The 19,848-nt window shown below is 42.6% G+C and overlaps 1 protein-coding gene across 5 annotated transcripts in view; it reads right to left on the minus strand.

Annotated features, from left to right (window-relative positions):
• Positions 1-1,544: 1,544 nt before the first annotated feature.
• SAG (S-antigen visual arrestin) overlaps positions 1,545-19,848 on the minus strand; it is a 19,930-nt gene continuing 1,626 nt past the window's right edge. For 2 of the 5 annotated variants that reach the window (XM_035335062.1, XM_035335061.1), the window contains 15 exons: positions 18,362-18,507; positions 17,771-17,831; positions 17,629-17,673; positions 17,180-17,373; positions 15,932-15,991; positions 14,678-14,745; positions 14,344-14,479; positions 13,912-13,996; positions 12,591-12,663; positions 11,555-11,692; positions 11,159-11,236; positions 10,206-10,229; positions 9,732-9,796; positions 3,314-3,323; positions 1,545-2,659 (listed from right to left, as the gene is read on the minus strand). In XM_035335062.1, the coding sequence (XP_035190953.1) occupies positions 2,563-2,659; positions 3,314-3,323; positions 9,732-9,796; positions 10,206-10,229; positions 11,159-11,236; positions 11,555-11,692; positions 12,591-12,663; positions 13,912-13,996; positions 14,344-14,479; positions 14,678-14,745; positions 15,932-15,991; positions 17,180-17,373; positions 17,629-17,673; positions 17,771-17,831; positions 18,362-18,451 (1,224 nt within the window). In that variant the 5' untranslated portion in view covers positions 18,452-18,507 and the 3' untranslated portion in view covers positions 1,545-2,562. The other 3 variants (XM_035335063.1, XM_035335064.1, XM_035335065.1) reach the window with 3 other exon arrangements.

A 19,848-nucleotide genomic window follows, 5' to 3' on the forward strand; every position in this document is an offset into this window, starting at 1 on the left:
CCCGGAACGGCCCCGCACGGCCCCCTGGCGGCCGGCCCGGCCCTCCCACTGACAGAGGGCGGCAGCTGCCGGCCGCGGGGCACGGGACGAACGGTCGGCCCGGCTCGCTGGAGCCGGAGCCAGGAGAAAGCTCCTGCAAGCAGCCCGGCACGGGCTAACTCGACAGGCAGGAGCCGAAGGGGCTTTTTTTTCAGTCACAAGTAGCGAGTTAACCACTACGACTCCACCCTTTCCACAGACTTTGTGACTGAAGTCATCACCACAGATGCACGTGAGAGGAAAAGCGTGCAGCAACAGATGTCTTACACACTTGACATACACGAAGGGAAAAAAAAAGGCCTCTAAGCATGCTTGCAGGTCCGGTAGCCAGGAACACTGAAGGAAAATCCTTTGTAGGAGAAGCTGTGCTTCAGAGGAGGATGGGGAAGATTGTCACAAACTGGCCCCGCTCCTCTTTTTAATATCTTTAAAGGAGCTCCTGAGCACCAGCTCTCCAAGACCAGCACATCCACTACCAACATTTTGCTCAGCCTTACCATACCAGTGTGTTCTCAAGTCACCAAAAAATTAATAATAATAATACCAGAGCAATCATTAGAAAAACCTTTCCAGAAATCCAGGTGCAGAAGCCTGACACCCCAGCCCCAAAACTAGAATGGAAACCACACAAGTTATAGTGACTAGGAACACCTGAAAACGGTTGCAGTGATTCTTTAGCAGCACAGTACACAATGCTGAGAAAGAGCAAACCAAACCCAGTGCTTCTTGCAATTTCATCTAAGGTGAAACAGCTGTGACAGAGACAAACACCAACAGGTGGTGTGAAGGCAGAGCACTGATGGAGCAGCAGAGTCAGCTGTGGTCTTCAACTCACTGCTTTCAGCATCTCAACACAAGCCCAGTTTACAGAACATGATAAAGCAAAACAGAAGGCTTTGTTTTTAACCAAATCTTTTTGTAAGTGTTAGAGGCCACATATAAGGTTGTTTGGTTAAAGACTTTGGGCCATTTCTAAAAGTAGGGCTTGTAACCCTGATGGTATCAGTAAAAGAAAACGTGCAAACAGGAAAAAATAAAAAACAAACCAATCTTTGCTCAAAAAATGAGACCTAAATATAGCATCATTCTGCAGAAATGCCTGAGAACAGCCCACGTGTCTCCAAAGCAGACTGCTTTCACAGGTTATAGTTACCAACAGAAACCAAAGCCAGAGAGCAGGCAAGCTAAGTTTATCCAACCTCTGCAATCTGAAGCAGGATGAAGTGCAACTTGCTTACAAGCAAGCTTTCACGAGAGTCCTGCTCCTGCTGCGAGGAAATGGACATCTCTAAAATGTGCCCCTCATTTTCTTCTCTACAAAGTGGCCATCATTGATAGCTAGGATCTAAGCGGGAAGCTCTTAAATCCAGTTTTCAGTGCATAGGGTGAGATACATAAATTTATATTATTTAACGTAGGCCCAGTATTCAGACTTTCCAGGAGAATTGAAGCCAAAGACACTGAAAATCAGAGTTAGAACAAAAACAAGGAAAAGAAAACACCAGTCTTTTTACACACAACATGTAATTAGCTGATGCAACTCACTTCAGCAAAGGTCTATGTGAGACTTGGGTAAGGATTAGACGTTTACACAGATAATGAGAATATCCAGATCAACAAGAGACACCAATATTTTTCACAGTACAATCTTATTTCTTAGAGCACAAACTGATCTCTGGCAGATGGATGTAGAGAAGGCCTCCTCAGGGCAGGCTGCCCTGTGTTTTTCTCCTTAATTTTATTGTACCTTCTTCTGAAGTACTGCTGCATACAGGAAACTAGATTATATATAGCATTAGTCTAGACTACCAGTTCTCTGTTTGGGGTTGTATATAGGGATCTTTGTTAAGAAAATCATGTACAATGTACATTTCTCTGATCTTTAATAATATAACTATTAAAAATATTGCAAAAAAGCTAACAGTATCTCAGCATTACAGTTGCTGTGAAAGATGACTTGCAAGACATTTAATGCTAGAGCAAATGGATATAAGCAATACGTGGGGACAGTGCAAGCACTGAAAATATCAACTAGATGAGTTTGGTAAAGGAAAAATGCAAAAGCAAACAAAAGGAAATAAAATCAATTTTGCATAGTCCACTGAGGAACTTCAAGTCACAGGCAGCAAGCCAGCCATTCAAACTAGAACTTAGTTCGCTAGCACTTCAAAAGCAGAGACTCTGTGACCCCAGCTAAGTGTAAGCAGGCTGCACAAGCCATCATTTAAGCCCTCATCAGTGGTGAAAGTAACCACCATTTTGTTAGGTGCCACTGAAGCAGATGAAACGGCAGAGCAGCTTTCCTGCCCTCCTCTGGTAACTAGAGCAAGCAGTGAGTATTGAGGTTACTACATTTTTATGGAGCTAAAACTTTTAGTTAGCAACAGAGATTCATGTTTTTATGTCTACTGATGCTTGAAAGACAATGTATACACTCAGAACATGCAGTTCACCAAGAAACCAGGTCCTAAATTTCTAAACAATGTCAGACTATACAGCTTCTCTAGCAGCTTGCTGTTTTCATCACTCATCAGTTGAGGAAATATTCTTGTTTTCTTCATCATCAGGCATATCTTTTAGCTGTTGACGAGCAAACTCCTCAAATACCATCTCTGCATCACTGAAATGGAAGAAACACAGGTCTTTCAAAATGATATCAACCATTTTTTTTTATACCAGTAGACTGAAGGCAACATGCTGGAGGGAGAAGAAAAGCCGGGAGCAGTCTCTGGTGATGTTTCTTTTGTCTCCAAGGGGATTTGGATCATATTCCCACAGATACTATCTTCATTGGTTCTATTCTAAGCTAGTAGGAAAAGCAGTTGATGGAACAAAGCAGGACACAAACTGAGGTTTTCATGAACCTCCTGTACCGAACCATACTCATTCCAGCTAAATATCTATCAGCTAGCTGAACACTCTGCACCCTGAAAGGGTCTTTGTCTTGAATTAAAATGTGAAGCCTTTCATCCTTATTTCTTCTGTGCTTAAAATATAGGCACATGGTTGAACCTATTAAGTTCCTAAAACTAAAGAGCATCAGCTGACCACAGATGTCTCTTTCTGTCCAGCTGTCAGTCAAAACATGGTCTCAAGCGACTTTCACATGGTCGGTCATTTCTGTTCAACTGATAGCAATAACTTGTCAAGCCACATTCATTTTTTAAGCTCACGCTCTGTGAACCCTGTGGATTTGTGAACAATTTTGAGGAGCTGTCAAAGAGGCACTGCACAGCTGCAGCTAGAATGTGAAATACCATTAAAAGAAACTTACCCGTCCTTCCCTGCAGTCATCAGCATGCAGTAAAGGAAGATACAGCAAATAGTTAGAACAGTGGATGCTAAAAACAGCAAAATATTTATAAACAAGACAAAACAGCGACAAGCAGCAGGATTTGCAGCAACACAAGAATTCTGGAAAGTCTCAACATGTATGTGCACACACCTGCCAAAGCAAAACTTGATCTCCCAAATGGAAGAGCACTCTAGCAATGTCACCTAAGACATCAGAAGGGCTGAGAAACAAACAGATTTTTTCCCATTTATGCTTGCTAGCAGTCACAGCTGAGAGAAACATCTGCGCACACACTTCTCAGATGACAGTGCTCGCGTGACATTAGTCTTAATTGGTCTGTCACTGTGGTTTAAGTAGCCAGCTGATGAGAAGACATTCTCATTCAATAAACATGAAGGTACTGAAATCGAACAGAGGTTGGAATACAGAAAGGATTAGGTGGCTTCTCATCAGGCAGATTATGCACATGAGAAGCAATACTCCTGATTTCATCCTCGTCTAAACATAATCCTGAGACCTCTGGCACTTTGGCATATTCCTTTGATGGGATCTTTGCTAACCACACTGTAACAAAACAGCATCCAGGCTTGCTAGCAGGATTCCTTGGAAGGTGTTTCAGCACAGCCTGAAGTAGGCAGAACAGACTACACTGCAGTGAAGAAACGGGAACATGGATTGTTTTGCTCCTACAGTTACTTAAGCTTTAGCAAGAAACAGTTGCTTCACTGGCTTATTTCTCATGAGTTTAAGTGAGGGAGCAAAGTGCACTAAAGCCATTGTTCCACAGAATTCACCAGGGATTTGGGATGCCTCGATGATTGGGTAACCTGGAGAATTCCCACCCACAACACACAGAAATCAAAAGGCAACAAGTGGTGATTAGCATTGCTGGAAAAGTCAGCATTACAAGTGTGCCAAGTAGGGCACTGTAGCCAAAATGCCTCAAACGACGGATCATGTAAAAGTGTTCATGATGGTATTTATCCAGACTCGGAAAGGATAGCTTCCTCTGCTCACAGAGGCCAGGATGAAGTCTGGAAAGTCTCAGTGCACCCGTACTTGATTGAAATGGATTTCAAATGAAACGTTCAGAAGTTTTGAAGTTTCCAACACATAAAGCAGTGTTGTCATTTTATTTTCCTCCAACTTGTAGTCTTTAAATAGTCCACCCTCTTTCTCCTCTCTGGAGTGTACTCGTTACTATAGGAACAGTGACATTAACGATATGGGCAAAGCTGAACAACATCCACCAAAGTGGTTTGAAGTTGATTTTACAGAATGAGCTGAGGGGAGAAAGAGGTATTGCTTTGGTAAGGCATGTTCTTTTCTGTCAGATAAGTACTTACCGTATCAATACAAAGGTAGCGTGGCAGTATAGGAATACTTCTCATATAGCTTATATGTCAGATTACATTCACAGATGCATGGACACTATTTCACTTTCAGGCTGCTATACTACACCCCATAGGCTTGTTAAATGTCTATATTACCACTCTAGGAGGAATTACGTCCACTCCTCGTGGTTATCATGCTGTCCTGTGGCTTATTTAGCATTCAAACATTGCAGAAGTCTCAGGAACCTGAAAATGGGTGGTTTTTTTTTTTTTTTTTTTTTTTTTTTTTTCTTATTTTTAACTGGCATCCCAGCAATCATTTTGAGGGCTGGGATGGGAGGGGGCTGTGTTCGAGGACAGATGAGGCTCCCGAACGTCATCATACCCTCTGCAGAGGGTTTTCTGTAAGCTTTTATTATGCAGCCACAGGAATGACTCCATGTAATTAAAGTTGTGACATATGGTAATTTTCATTATAAGCTTGCTTTTAACCTCTTTTAGCTTTGTGGTGGAAAAAAAATAAAAGTAGGCTATGTTACATTTCAAGACATTCAAGCCCTTTGAAAATTCACTAATTTTTGAAAGGGTGGGAATAACATTAAAGGGACACGGTATTTATGGGTTTCTTGGAAGGAACCCTTTCATGCAAGTTTAACAAAGAAGCAGATAAATGACCATTTGTTGAATAACAGCCAAAACAAAGGTCAGCGTACAGGACATAGGCCCACAAAATGTGAAACCTCAATACAAGGGCAAGAAAACCCCAGACCAAAGAACTCACGCTAAGAGCACAGACTTGAAAAAAATCCCAGCAGGAGCTGGGCTAACTGCTGACAGGGAAACGTCTTGAAAGCATGAGGAGACATAGCCCAGTTTGACTCTATCTTTAAAAGAAACAGATCTATATCCATTTTTGTCAACAGGCAGAAAAGACAGGCTGCCAATGTGACAGGAGCTGCTTTGCCTAGAAATAACCACCTGTGAAACACATGGGTCCAAAAACAGTTGCAAAACCAGCACACATGTAACATGCAAATGCTGGCCTACAAGAAGTCCAAGACAAGGAAGCTATAAATAAACATGGGAAAGGAAAGGTAGCAAGAAGGAAGAGCAAGCAATCAGCAAGAGCCACACACTCTGACAGACCTGCTTTTTACTGAGGGATGACTGCTTCAGAGCAGGCGGACAAATAAAAAGGGCAGAGCAATATACTGTGAAATAAAGTACAGTGCAGTTGATCACACTTGCCCCCATTTGGACCTAAAAAATAAAACTGTGTTCTTGTGAAGCTTATTTTTGCTGACATGCTGAGGTTCTCTACACTCAAGTCAGCCCTGCACAGTTAAGTACACTGATGTTTTATTTTTGCCATAAATCACTTAGTCTAGGAAAGAGAAAAGGATATTGCCCCTGTGCAAGGAATAAGCCATAAAGTCATAGTATGAGACATTTCTAATTCCACTTTAGCCTTGACTTTTCCTTTCTACCAGCTGCAACGTAAGTGACAGTCAAGTAAGAGGGAGGTGCAATGGACAAACTGGTTACCGACTCATCAGTAAAAACAAAAAGGAATTGAAAAGAAGTTGATCTCAAAATTCCCTGTGCAGGCACCCTTGCCTACACCCATTGCAGAGGCTGCTGAACAAGCCAACAAAACAAAATTATATCTTGTGGGGTCTTTAAGAGTCTATACACTATTTACTGAAACCCCATCTCTGCAATTAAGTCTTGTTTTGCTCGATTCCAAATTGGATGTTATTTCACTAATGAAGCACATCTTATTTTTCAGAGTTTATGACCTAAGGTGGTAGAATAAAAACTGCGTCTCCAAAACATGAACTCACAATTAGAAACAGTGATTAGGCACAGGACATGGAAATCCAGTAAGAGTTTTAGTTTACCATCTTCACTTGGGAGGCTGTTTTATTCCCTGTAATGAGTTTCCAAACAGTTATGCAGGCTTCAGAGAAATTTTCTTTTGTGTTAGTTTTCTTGTTTGAAGAGAAAGCATTTTTTTCTCCAGTTAACTGTTTGTAGGGCTTTCCCATGGGATAGCTTCTGAAACTAACTGCATTTCTTTTTCGAGCTACCCCAAAACTGCAATTTCCATCTGAAGAAAATGCATGAACCACAGCTGTCTTCTGACAGAAAGCTCCTAGAAGGACTTTGATGTAGTAAACAATATGTGGGCTGCGCCTTTGGTAAGAGGATGTGTTGGGGGAAGTGATCTGAGAAATATTAAAGTTTTCCATTTCCCTTGTAAGTCTTCTGCCCACATCCTTTTGAGTGTACTATATAAAAGAGTATATCAGCCATCCTTCAAAATGATCTTAGAAGGGAGAACTGACTTCCATCCTTCCTCAAGCTACAAATGCTTCTGCCAAAATTATCCACCTGAAGCACAGGAAATAAAAATGGGGTTGTAGCATTAACACCAAAACATGGTGTCGTGTCCAAAAAAAATCCACACCGTTCTAGAAATACACACAGAATACTTTACGGTTCCCCGAGCCTCTAAATAGTCCTTGGTTAACATTTTCAAGCTTTTCTCTGAATCCATGAAAGCTCCAGACTTTTGCAGCCCTGAGCTGCCTCCCCCAGCACCTCTGCCACGCGAGGCTCCCCGTGGACACTAGATGGCCCTCACCAGCCGCCTTTCCTGGGGCCACCAGGACCAAAAAGGTCCCTGGCCTTCACCAAGCTTGTAGGAAGGGGGATTCCTGCAGGAAAGTCCGAGGGAAATACCTTCAGAATGTGCAAACTACTGGAACAGCCACGAAGACCCTTTCCAAAGCTGCTCTCCTACCATGAATCCCCACTTGAGATCACGATCAAGCGAGCAGCAATCTTAGTGTTTTGCTGGCAGAGCTTTGCCAGCCTGCAACACAGAACAGAAGCCCACAGCATGGGAAGCCCACAGCTGTGCGAGCAGCAGCATTTGCCCCACAGCAGCTTCCCCAGTGTGGTCCAACCTTATGAGCCCTACAGAGCTGCCCTGAGGACCTGATTTCTGGAAGCAGATGCAGTCTGCGTGCATCTGTAGCGAGTGCCCTGTGCTACCCTTCAGCAATGGGGCTGTCTTCCCGCTGGCCACAGCAGGAAAGGAGCGAGGGGAAAACAGAGGACCTGCTGACACAGCTAACAGCAGAGGTTTTCTAGGGGAAATACGAGTTTCCTATGGTGCAATTCCCTCACGCAGAGCACCTGAGGGTCACCAGTCTCTCTTCCTGCCACTCAGATCTGAGTCCTCCAACAACTGATAATAGAATAGTTCAGTTGGAAGGGACCTTCAAAGATCAAGTTCAACTGCCTGACCAGATCAGGGCTAACCAAAAATTAAAGCATATTATTTTGAGGGCATTATTCAAATGGATGAATACTGACAGTCATGGGGCAAGCACCACTTTGCTGGGGAGCCTATTCCAGTGTTTGACCACCCTCACATTAAATAATTTTTTCCTAATGCCCAGTCTGAATCTCCCCTGGTGCAGCCCTGTGCCGTTCCCTCATGTTCTTTCATCAGTTATCAATGAGAAGAGACCAGCGACTCCTTCTCTGCTTCCCCACCCCAGGGAGCTGCAGAGAGCAATGAGGTAGCAGAGAGCAAGAAGTAGCCTTCATTTCTCCAGACTAGACAACTCAAGTGTCCTCAGCCTCACCTCACAGGACATGTCTTCCAGCCCTTTTACCAGCTTTGTTGCCCCCCCACCCCCCAGATGTTTACCATCCTTTTTATGTTGTGGAGCCAGAACTGTACACAATATTCAAGGTGAGGCTGCACCAACACCAAATACAGTGGGAGAATCACCTTTTTTGACCAGCTGGCTTTGCTGTGTTTAATGCACCCCAACCATTTAACACGAGGACTAAACCACCCTTTTCTAATGCTTTCAGTACAGAACATAGAACCTATCCCGGGTAACTACTTTCACAGGCTCCTCCATCTTCTTCTAGTAGTCATGTTCTTAGATACAACTGCTTTAGATAAGTTTTAGCCCAATTAAAAAAAAAAAAAAATAAAGAGAAAAAATGCAGTGCAGAATCAGCCCTGCTTTTATGTTTGAAGCCTACACAACTCCATCCAAACACAGATGGTAGGACAAGGTGACTCATTTAGAACAATCCCAACATCAAAAGCTGGCATAATCTTTTGTGTTCAATAGCTGCCCCAGATGCTGTACAGAAACTTCTGATTTAGTGTAAGCACCTTGCAGTTTCCATTCACCATTACAGAACAGAGCCAGTCAGGAACTGAGGAAGTAGGAAGATAAAAGCTCAAGACAACTTAAAGTTTTGGCATCCACTCCTAAGATGTAATATTCCCTGGGAAAGGTAGCTCCTTACACTGTACCATTGTATATACATATATATATATATGTGTGTGTGTGTGTGTGTATATGTATATATGTATATATATATGTATATACATATTTTAAACAAGCAACCAAGACAGCAAGTTGGTTGTTAACCTTCAGGCAAGATCCCTGCCAGCTTTAAAGTTGTCACACTTCTATTTATTGACGTGATTCTGAAGAGACATTCCTCTCAGATACCTATACACAAAAACTGAACTTAAAGGCCACACCTCAGACACTGTGGCCAATGCCACGTAAACATAACAGGGACACTGTAAAATCATTAATGGTTTTATCACCTTATAGCTATGCTTAGAAATATTTTGCTTTTTATAGTGTTGTGTGTCATAGGCGTTTTCTGTGACATTCTAATTTGCTATATTAGAATCTGGATAGGAACTGTTGACAGCTGCATACAGGACATTTTGCACAGTAGTCATGAGATTTAACGGTGCAGTGCTTCCTTAAGTCCCTGTGCTTTCAGTTGTGATTCCACAGATGAAAGACAAAGGGAACATGACCCATTTCTACCTTCTTCTATCTCAGCATCCCTTCTTCCTCTTACACTGTGCCTTGAGGTTTTCCTTCCCACACACACGCAGCAGCCCCCAGTGCTGGCTTCCAGACACTAAAGGCTAAATGTCTGCAAGCCTAGCAATGGTAAGAGCTCATCTGAGACAATAAAAAGGCAAAAGTGAGCCTACTGACCTGCTGGGTTCTTTTCCTCAGGTTTGGGGTGCATGAGACGAAACGGCAGCTCTGTGCCCACTTCACTTTGGGGAGAGGAGAGTATGCATCAGATCCACAGCCCTAGTCATGCCTGGTTCCCTCTCCCTCCCAGCTCATGCCAGCCCAAGCCTTCAACTCTAAATTTTCCTCAATCTTTCATCAATTTTCTAAGCCTAACTCCCTCTTCAAAAGGAGTTAAGCTCAGATTGCTCCACAAAAAATAAACAAAACACATATGCATATCCACCCTAATAAGCTGGGTTTATTATGTGCTGAACATTGCGTGCACATAAATTTGATGCATTTTTGCAATTGCCTCATTTTCACAGCTGAATTTGCATATTTCTTATTTCTATCAGCTTAAGGGATAGTTAGGGAGGTGGGAAGGAGAATAAGAGGGTAAGAAGACAAATTAAGAACTATGACTACATGGTCTGAAAAGAAGATTCTTACCTGGAGGTGAAGTCTCCCAGCATACTACGGAAGAAGACAAATATATAAGCATAATTAATTCTTTCCTATTTTGGCACTCTAGCAAATAGTGTTTTACTGGTGGACTATTGAAATCACCTCCCTTGTATTCTTACTTGCCTCAAAGCTTATCCTCCAAATACACTTGTTTTTAAAAAAGGTGACTTTCATTTTTCATATCCTTCCCCCGGTGAAAGAGTAAGTTTCTGAACCCCTGACCAAGTGTTAGCAAGGCTCCTTTGCGGAGAGTCAAAGGACAAGGGAAATCCAAGCGAACCACAAAAGGCAGCAGTCATTTTTATCATGCTTTGGGCAAATTGTTGACTTATTTTTGTATTACAAAGAAGGATAGATGAATTAAAGACAAATGTAAACAGTGACTATAAGCAATGCTTCTTATTCTCTTTTGCACTGTATGCTGGGAACTATCTGATGCTGATACCATTAGCTTCTCCCATAAAACTGGCTCAGTACATTACCTTAGCTACAGTATTTATGACTCTCAGACAGAGATGCACCTACCTTCTGCTCTGGGAGAACAAGAACACCAACAAAGGTTCACACACAGTTTCACTTAAGCCTTCACAAACTAAAAATTATAGCAATGAAATAAAGTTGGTTCCTACTTCAACCTCTGGTCATATGGTCAGTCTTACCACAGCTTTACTTAAAAAAAAAAAAAAAAAGCTTAGCTTTCTATAGGTAAGGAAAGTAATCCAAAATCTCTGACTCAATAAAACGTTTTTGGCTTTTTTTAGGCCAAGAAATACACAATTTCAAGGAACTTCATGCTTTAGAGTTAACCTAATATCCCTACAACATACGCCCTTTCTCTTAGGGTGGAATGTTCTACTCTCTCCCCACTAGTCAGTGGGGTACACAAAATTCCCTCTCCTAACTCTAAACAGAGGTAGCAAGAAGTCTGATATGCTTACCCTGAAACAGTGAGCTTCACTCGGACCTTGTAGGAAACGAGAATCCCCATCACTGTCTTGTCTATTCCATCCTTAATACTACCAGAGAAAACAAAGTGGCGTTAGGTAGTACAGCAACAGAGCAGGAACATGGTACATGGAACAGAGCAGGTACACGGCAGGAACAAGAACTAGATGAACATTTTATTCTCCTACAAACAATGGAGCAGAAGAGCCTTAGGGACAGCCAACAGCTCTCCAGATCTATGATCACGCTTTAGCCTGAACAACTATGATGGTCATGCAATCAGACGGACCCATCAGGACAGGTACAAACATCTGATAATTCAGTTTCCTCCATTCTCCCCTCTTCCAGTTGGGACCCTTTACCAGTTGGGACCACTTAAAATCACTCACATGGTACTAGAAGCCAAGTTGGTGTCCTCATCCTTTAGCTTTCCATCCAGGGCTATTTCCCGGGTCTGCCGGTTATTTGCTAGCAAGGGCAAAACTGTCAGTGTCTTGGTCAGGCTGCTGTTTGGCTGCACCTTCTCCCTGAAAATAAAGAGAGGCGAGAGGGGAAGCGATACACTCTGATCTGCTTACAAACCCAACTAAGGTAATTTCAGAGCAGATTACAAAGCCATCCACAAGGATTTATCTGTCCAGATTTAGGTGTCTACAATGCAGATGTCTACATCTGAACTAGTCAGAAAAGTTTCCTTTGTAATCAAACAAGTATTTGCAGAAAATCATTAATTTCACATTAAGGCATACATCTAAAAGTAGGTCAAACTACACTGCAGACCTCTACATTTGTACAAAAAGAATCCAAGTTTAGAAGACCAGTACAAAAAGGAAAACATGCCCCTAAGGTACAGAGCAAAAACCAGAAAAATATAACATGTATGGGTGTACCCAACCCTCCTCACAAAGCAAAGTTCAATGCTGCACTGCCAACACACTGCAAGGCATAGCAGCAAGGGGTTCTCCAAACCACCAACAGTCCCCGAGGTTTTTGTGAGCTAAGGCCAGCAGAAACCAAGTGATGTGTTGTGAAAAAGACTGACACCAAGCTAGAGCATCCACCATTTCTAGGCAAATAGCAGCACTTTAGAAAAATGTTGCAGCTCCCTTTAAAGGTTTCAACCAATGGAGAACCCTACATAGGCCCTGCAAAGCTTTTCTAATAGGTAATTACTCTTCAAACAAAACAGCTTTTCCGCAACCTCCCCCTGATCTCTAAAAAAAGGAGCAGGGTACCTGCTGGCTACACAAAAGGAGACCAGCCGCATCAACTACGTCTGGTGTCAAGACACACACAAGGCAAAGAGAGCACTGTAACAGCCAGCAACTGCCAGACTACGGCTAGGGGCACCTCCCGTAACTGAGGAGGGTAATTAAGAGGGAGGAAGGAGTATAGCAAGAATGGATAAGCAGAATATTCACTCACTGTGCTTCCTCAGCAGCTACCACTTTTGTATAGTAATCACTGGAGTACAAAACCACATTGGCAACCTGCTCCACTTGGCGAGAAAGAAGAAAAGGGACAATTAGTTGTGCATAGGCATCAGAAACGACATAGCTGCCCCACTGAATCTCAGGAGTGGAAAACACAAAGGCAATAGAAAAATCCATACATTTAGAGCCTGAAGGGACCACCAGGTCAGGCAGCCTGATCTGGATAGACATTGGCCACTTGTGTGTTGCTGGTCTCTGTCTTGCCTGAAACACATCCAGCCTTGATTTGGAGATGACAAAGTCAGCAGCCCATGGTTTCCTTTGGGAGCCTGCTCTTTCCGTTATGAAGATCTCCCTCTCTAAGCGTGTCTGCTTTCACCTCTGGTCACTGGTATCTCTTGTGTTTCTATAGCCTATGCATGTGCATTCATGAGACGCCAGTATCAAGCAGACAGGTTACCAAACTACAGTCAGGACCCTGTGGCAACAAATTATTTGTATTCTCCAATCCTAACCTAACACCAGAAAGGATATGGTAGTTTTGACTGAAACACTGATGAGAGAATCTGAAACTACAAAGTCTTTTTAAGACAGGCAGATGTGTGCCAAGCTAAAAAAATATTTGGGAGTTACTAGACAGCGCATGCAAGACTGGCACTGAATTGGCTATTAAATTCTCAGCTACTTTGTTCCTTTCCTGCTTTCTTTTCTCTTTCTCATCCTTTGTGTCTCAGATTGTCTTCCCCAGGCCCAAGAGCAACAAGGTTTGTGGGATGAAAACAAGCAGTCCTACAAATAAAGCATAAGCAGTACTGGAAATCATCTGAAACTCAGGCCCTGCCCTCAGCTTCCTCAGGAGGAATTACACCATCACTGGCAGAGTGGCCATTCCTCACATTGCCAAACATTTCTGAAACCCCATGGAAAGCTGTATACAACCTAGGCATGTTTACTGTTAGCAGGAGCATCCCACTGACAGGGGAGCTCATCCCACAGGCCTTCCGAAGAGGCAGATTTCCCCACAGCACCTGCCTTGCTTACCATAAGTGCCTGTCCCTTCCTGCTTAGATTGTACATACAGGTGCCTGAAATTAAGCCATGCAAGTAACCATGAGTCAGGAAAAAGACTGCAGTGTTTCACTTGATGAACAGCAGCAAAGAAACAGCAACAGAGAGGGTGGATTAAACAAATTCCTGATGCACCACATGCTGCCTGCTTAAGTAGTTACAAGCACTAAATTCTGTCTCTTTCAGCCCTCCCACCAAAAAGTCTTCCTGCCCTAAGAGAATCCCAGATAAGAGTAAAAACCTACCCTGGACTTTGATCTTCTTCACTGTTTTCTCTGTGTTGTTGTTTACTGTGATAGTGACTGGAATGGGCTCGCCATGGTAGTACACCTAGGAGGAATTCAATGCTCAGAAACCCAGTCAGGAAGCTTCTCCCAGGCCCTATACCACTCCAGTCCACACAAATTCAATCTCCTTCACAGAGACCAGATAAGGCAAGGTGACCCTTCCCAAGGATGCATGACCCTTCCTTCAATGATTTTGTTTCAAATAAAAGCGTCCCAGGCTCCCCCAGCAGCAGCTACTGACAAAAGCTACATTAAAACCCTCAAGCGGTAAGGCAAGTCAGTCTCAGCTGAGACAGAGTCTGGGTAACACACAATAGCCACTTTAGGCAGCAAAGCGCATATTGGTATTGAAATACTATGATGTCCATACCCCAGGGGAAAACTCCTCACCTCTTTACTGAGGCAAGCTTTCAAGTGTAATGGCTTGTTGGACATGAAGAATTGCCATGTGGTCTCCGCGCAAGGTTGGGGTCCTGGCTGTTCTGGAGCATATTGCACCTTTCGGATCAATAGGCGTGCAGAGTTCCTGAGAAGCAGCAGAAGACAGCAGGGTGGTACGTTGTGCTTGGCAGAGGCAAGAGTTGTGCACTCATGTGCTTACACTCAAGAAGTCCACTGACAAGTGGAACAAAGCTGAACAAGCAACCCTGGTGCATTACTGAACATTCTGGCCCTCTTAAAGAGAGGCACAGCTGAAGACAGACAGACACATGTATTTTATTACCTCTTATGAATTCTCTCTTCCACATTCTCTGTTGAGAAAGCTTTCACCTCAAAGTCCACCCCACAGCTCTGCCAGAGAGAAAGAAGTCAGTGTCACGAGCCAAGAACATCTGCAGATGTTCAAACATCTTCCTGTACACCAGAAACTGGCAGATTACTGCCAACTGCAAATTCTTCTGGCCTCCAACCATTGCAACAAACCCTCGCCAACTGGTGTGGCAGCACTCACCTATTCCATGCTCCTTCTGATAAATAAGACTTAGTTCCCAACCTCTGACAAATGACATCCCTGCTCCTAAAAGGCTTTCTGTGAGTGCTCCTAAAAGGCTTTCTGTGAGAGCACTGTTGTAGAGGTCACAGCATGCTACAGGAGGTAACACTGACCAGCCTGCAAGGCTCTTCAGTCCAGCCTGGGTTTCTGAATTGGCTCTGTAATGCCAATATCTGACTCAGGGTCAAGCTTCTTGCTTCCTGGTGTCTAAGGGCTGGGAGTGATCAGGCCAAGCTGATCTTTGCATAAACAGTCATCTTCAACACTGCCATGGGACATCTGTGAGAGTCCCAGACAACTTCAGAGAAATATGTTAACTTTTGCTACAGTATCAATCCTTCAGAAACACATAGCTTGTCTCTGTGGCACTGCATTCTACTACTTGCATCCTATCTTGCCTGGTTTTAGTCTAACCCAGATGTTCAAAGAAGCATCCCGTGAAGTACAAAAGGACTATTTTAAATGCTGTCAGAAACCCTGCAGAACATCTAATTATTTAATGTTTTTTCCTCCAGGACTTTTGTTTTGTTTACACACATGTAAAACAGCTCGTTTCTGTATTTGTTTTAATTCAGAAGCAGATCTTAACACATGCTATTTATAGGGATCTGTGAGAATTCAGGCACTCAGTCTCCTTTTTTCTCACGTGACTGACTAGCTAATAGAAGCCTGCCTGACATTTTTGTGTGTCATTTTATGTGTGTCCAACCCACAAATCATGTGGTACCCTTAATGAAATTACAAGCATTTCAGATTTAGCAGTCTTGCAGCTATTGAACTAGATTCCTTTTCTTATTCTGCGGAATTAAATTCCAGCTCTGTGACCCACACTGTAGCTCTTAAAAGTCAGGCTCCTGACATTGGTGGCATAGCACAACAAACCCCAGTATCAACTTATTCCTCTCTCAAGTTCGCCAAATAAATTCACATGACGTTTCCATACATCCTCCACCATGATAAGCACAAGTGTCCTATTTGTCTCACCTTATCAACATCACGAGGTGCAGGCTGCAAACAGACTGAACAAGGCAGGTAATCTGGGAACTGTGGGAACAAGGAGAGAAAAATAACCCAAAGCAATATTATGCAGATTTCCAACTCTGTGATATTCTAATTAACTTGCTGCTTACAAAGGGTACAAAACAACCGTGAAGACAACAGGCCACTTGCTGTAATACGGTAATCCTATGAAGTTCCAGCTGAGAAAGAAGCCGAGCCTTATGCTAACCCTGTAACAAAGTCTTTGTGGAAGAGAGGGGCTAAATATAAAAAGCCATGAAAAAGCTGACAAAAAGTAAAAAGAAAAAAATCCAGACACATGAAGTTCCGGGGCTAAAAATCACTAAAAATCTGGGGCTAAAAAAGCACTAGAGGCACAGCTCAGATTAGAAGCTGGGACATGTGGCTTCCCACCAAGGATCATCAACATTGTTCACAGCAGTGCCAGTCATCACTGCTCACATGGGCTTGAAGCTTGAGCAAAGCATTCTCTATTCTGGAAACACGGCTAAGGCCACAAAGACCAGCCAGCCACCAGCCAGTGTCTATTTGCTTCTGGCCTGGGCAGAGCCAGCAACTTCAGACATCAGCTGGGAAGACTGCAGAGCAGCTCATGGAGACATGGAGTGCAACACCCCATCAGAGAATCCAGCAGTTTGGAGAGCACTGGGTTGTATTTGAGTGGTTAGCAACATAGGACAGGTACCTATCCACTGAGCAGATTCAAAGACTTATTCATTGTTATTTCAGAATATATGGTTTTCAAACCTGGATCTCCCTAAGGAATGCTAAGGCAGACACGTCAGTGACAGTACTGGAAGCACATCCTGTCAGATTCAGAATTTGAATTTGGCAATAAGCTGTTTACAATGTCTGGTAACAAGCTTCTTGACACTTCCTTTGTAAGCACTGTGGCAATGGTATAAAGCATTCCAGCCCCCCTGGAATTGGGAAGACATGGATATTTGGACCTGTGGCTAGCATGAAGCCATTGTGTAACTCCTTATCTCTTGTAAGTACATTTCACACACAGTTAGGACAGTTAGGATATTCTTGCAGTTTACCACTTGGTAGTAATAATAAAAAAAAGGTACATTGCCTTTTCCTCAAAATTTGAGCCTCACATAATACCAATTTAGTATTAAACCCTGTCTTCAGTCCCTCACTGAGTGTCAACAGCCCAGTAATAAAAGACAAGGAGGAGAGGGTCAGAGGTTCTTACAGGATACTCACTGTAAAGAAAAAGGGATAGGCATTTTTCCCCAGCTTCTTTAACAGAGATTCCTGCAAGTGGGTGAGAGAGTCTGGCTTGTCAGCAGGTGGGTACAGCTGGACCCTAGAGAAGAACAGGTCCCGTCGGAAGGTGAGGCCAATCACATCAATGTCTTCCTGGCCATACCGGAAAGCACAGGTCAGGGTCACGTACACTGAAAAGAAGCAAAGGACAGGTAAAGCACGCAGCAGAGTAACAACATAGCCAGGGTGGGATGTAAAATTTTGCACTAGAGTCATGGAAACCCATTTTAGCACGGTTATATGTGGTATGAATCCTAACTGGGTTATACAAGAACATACGTTACGTTGAGTAAGAAGCCCATTCACTGGGAAGAGTTATATTAGAACCATTTTACATTGCTATAATGGTACAATCTCCAACACATATGTTGCATAAACTCTCAAACCTTTTTTCCCCTTGATTATTGCAGGATCCACCAATACAACACCATCTGAAAGAAAGGCAAAAAATAATAATAAAAAAAGATTACCAGAGGATAATCAGGGTTAAGAGAGCAGGAAGGATAGCGTGTACACTTGTGGACTTACCCACAGGTTCCACATTCCCCATGTTGTCAACAAAGTCACGCTTTCCCAAGTAGATGGTCAGCTGCAGGGAGAAGTAGTACATGGTGGAAGTTCAAAGCATTGATGATTTGGAGAGGGGGTAGGGGGGCAGAACGGAAAACATGGTGTGGAGCTAGAAATCTTCTAGAGAACAATTCCATTTTAAATTTTTACTTTTTTTTTTTTTTTTTTTTCCAACAAACATGCAATCCCCAAAAGACAATATTGCTATTCACACGTTTCAGGACTTCAGAAGAGAAGACCTAATGTGTAGAAGAACATAAATACTCTTGGGATGGGACAAAGAACTATGGATTTAAAGATTTTTGATGCCATCTGAAACACAGGAGTACAACCCAGGAGGAGTGAGAGGGGAGCTGTCTTCCTATGCAAGACCTACTTTAAACCTGGTTTACATCATTATTTCCAAACTTAGCACTAAACACAGATCATGGTCCTTCTTCAGAAAAAAAAAGGGGGGGGGGGGGGGGGGGGCAGGAAAGATTTGTAATGTCTCCAGCCTGACTCCAGCTGAAATTCATACCTACTTAGACCCATTATTATGGTACTTACAGCTTTGTCACGGGTGCTTTTTTTGAAGATAACTTGTTTTTGAGGGGAACTGGCATTCTTCCCTGTCTTTTGAGACTCAGGGCAGCTCATGGCCAAGGATGGGTATGTTACTGTGGATGAATGAAGCTTTTCTGCCCCAAACGCTCCTGGGAGAAATATCAGGGAAAAAAAAAAAAAAAAAAAAAAAAAGGATATGTGGATGAGAAAACTGTAATTACACCTGGCAGGTACAGCATTCTACTCCCATGGTATCGTTCACCAAATGGACTATTTAAATGGATATTCAAGTGCAGCACAGATGGTGGGCTTTTTTTTTTTTTTTTTTTTTAAGTAAGGAACTGCTAAAATTAAATATATTTAAAAATAGCTCTTCAGAAACATTACAGAAGACCTAGAACTCATTTTTAAGTCCAATTCAAAAATTCAGTAGACCAATTGAAAAAATACGGGGTAAGAGAGAGATAGTTTGGCCTCTGCAGAGATTTGTAGAGATAGTTCGTGAAAATCTGCAAGAGTAGAGATAAAGGTAATCTGATCAACACAAGGTACTTCAATTTTCAGAAGGTACATCAAAATCTCTCATCAGTGGCTCTAAACTGAGATAAGAAGAAAGTTCAATCTCAGTCAATTGAATAAAATCTACAAAATAATGTCAATACATGTGAGTTTTGGCTACTTTCTGGGTTTTTCAAATTTTCACTGGTCCAAGTATACAGCAACATCTGTCCTGGGACATTTGATATTGAACATAGTCTTGAATGAATGCAAAAAAGCCTAGATAAGTAGTGAATAGTCTGCCCACAAATAGAAAACAACATTTGGTTGTCAAAAAGTTATCTGTGCTAAGTTGGAGGAGCGCATCATGAAAGAGACTGGATATGCGCTGAAATACCATATATTCTACGTCAGAAAGTGCGAAGTATCACACTCAAGGAAAATGCAACTACAGTCTGACATGAACAGTCATAGTTGTTACTACGTCAGAAGAAAGTCTTGATGTAACCAGTAAAGATATTAGGAAATTAACCAAGAGCATAACAGAGACTGTCATTTGTGCTATTTTAGAACCCCAGTGTTTAAGCATCTTGGAGACAGCATGCTTAGTTTAAGACCCAGAAAGGTGGTATACATTGGAAAAGAGTCAGACCAAACCCAGCATGAGAACTCATCTCTTCCACTGTAAATTTCCTAAATCAGAACTGAACATAAACCATTACTATCAGAGTATCATTGAATTTAAAACAGAAAGCCCTTTGAGAATATAACAGTCCAGCTACTTGCCCAGGAAGGTAACAAGTATAACCAGGGGGTAAGGAACAGCTTGCACTGAAAAACAAAGAGAAAAGATGCAAGCAACAAAGCAGTAGGATTCTTCGGGGGGGGGGGGGGGGGGGGGGGGGAGGAAGGACGAAAAAAACAAACGACATGAACAAAAAAAAAAAAAAAAAAAAACAAAAACAGCGGGCACCAAAAATTATATGTGGTTT

This window comes from Oxyura jamaicensis, chromosome 9 (assembly GCF_011077185.1).
Source record: "Oxyura jamaicensis isolate SHBP4307 breed ruddy duck chromosome 9, BPBGC_Ojam_1.0, whole genome shotgun sequence".
NCBI lineage: Eukaryota > Metazoa > Chordata > Aves > Anseriformes > Anatidae > Oxyura > Oxyura jamaicensis.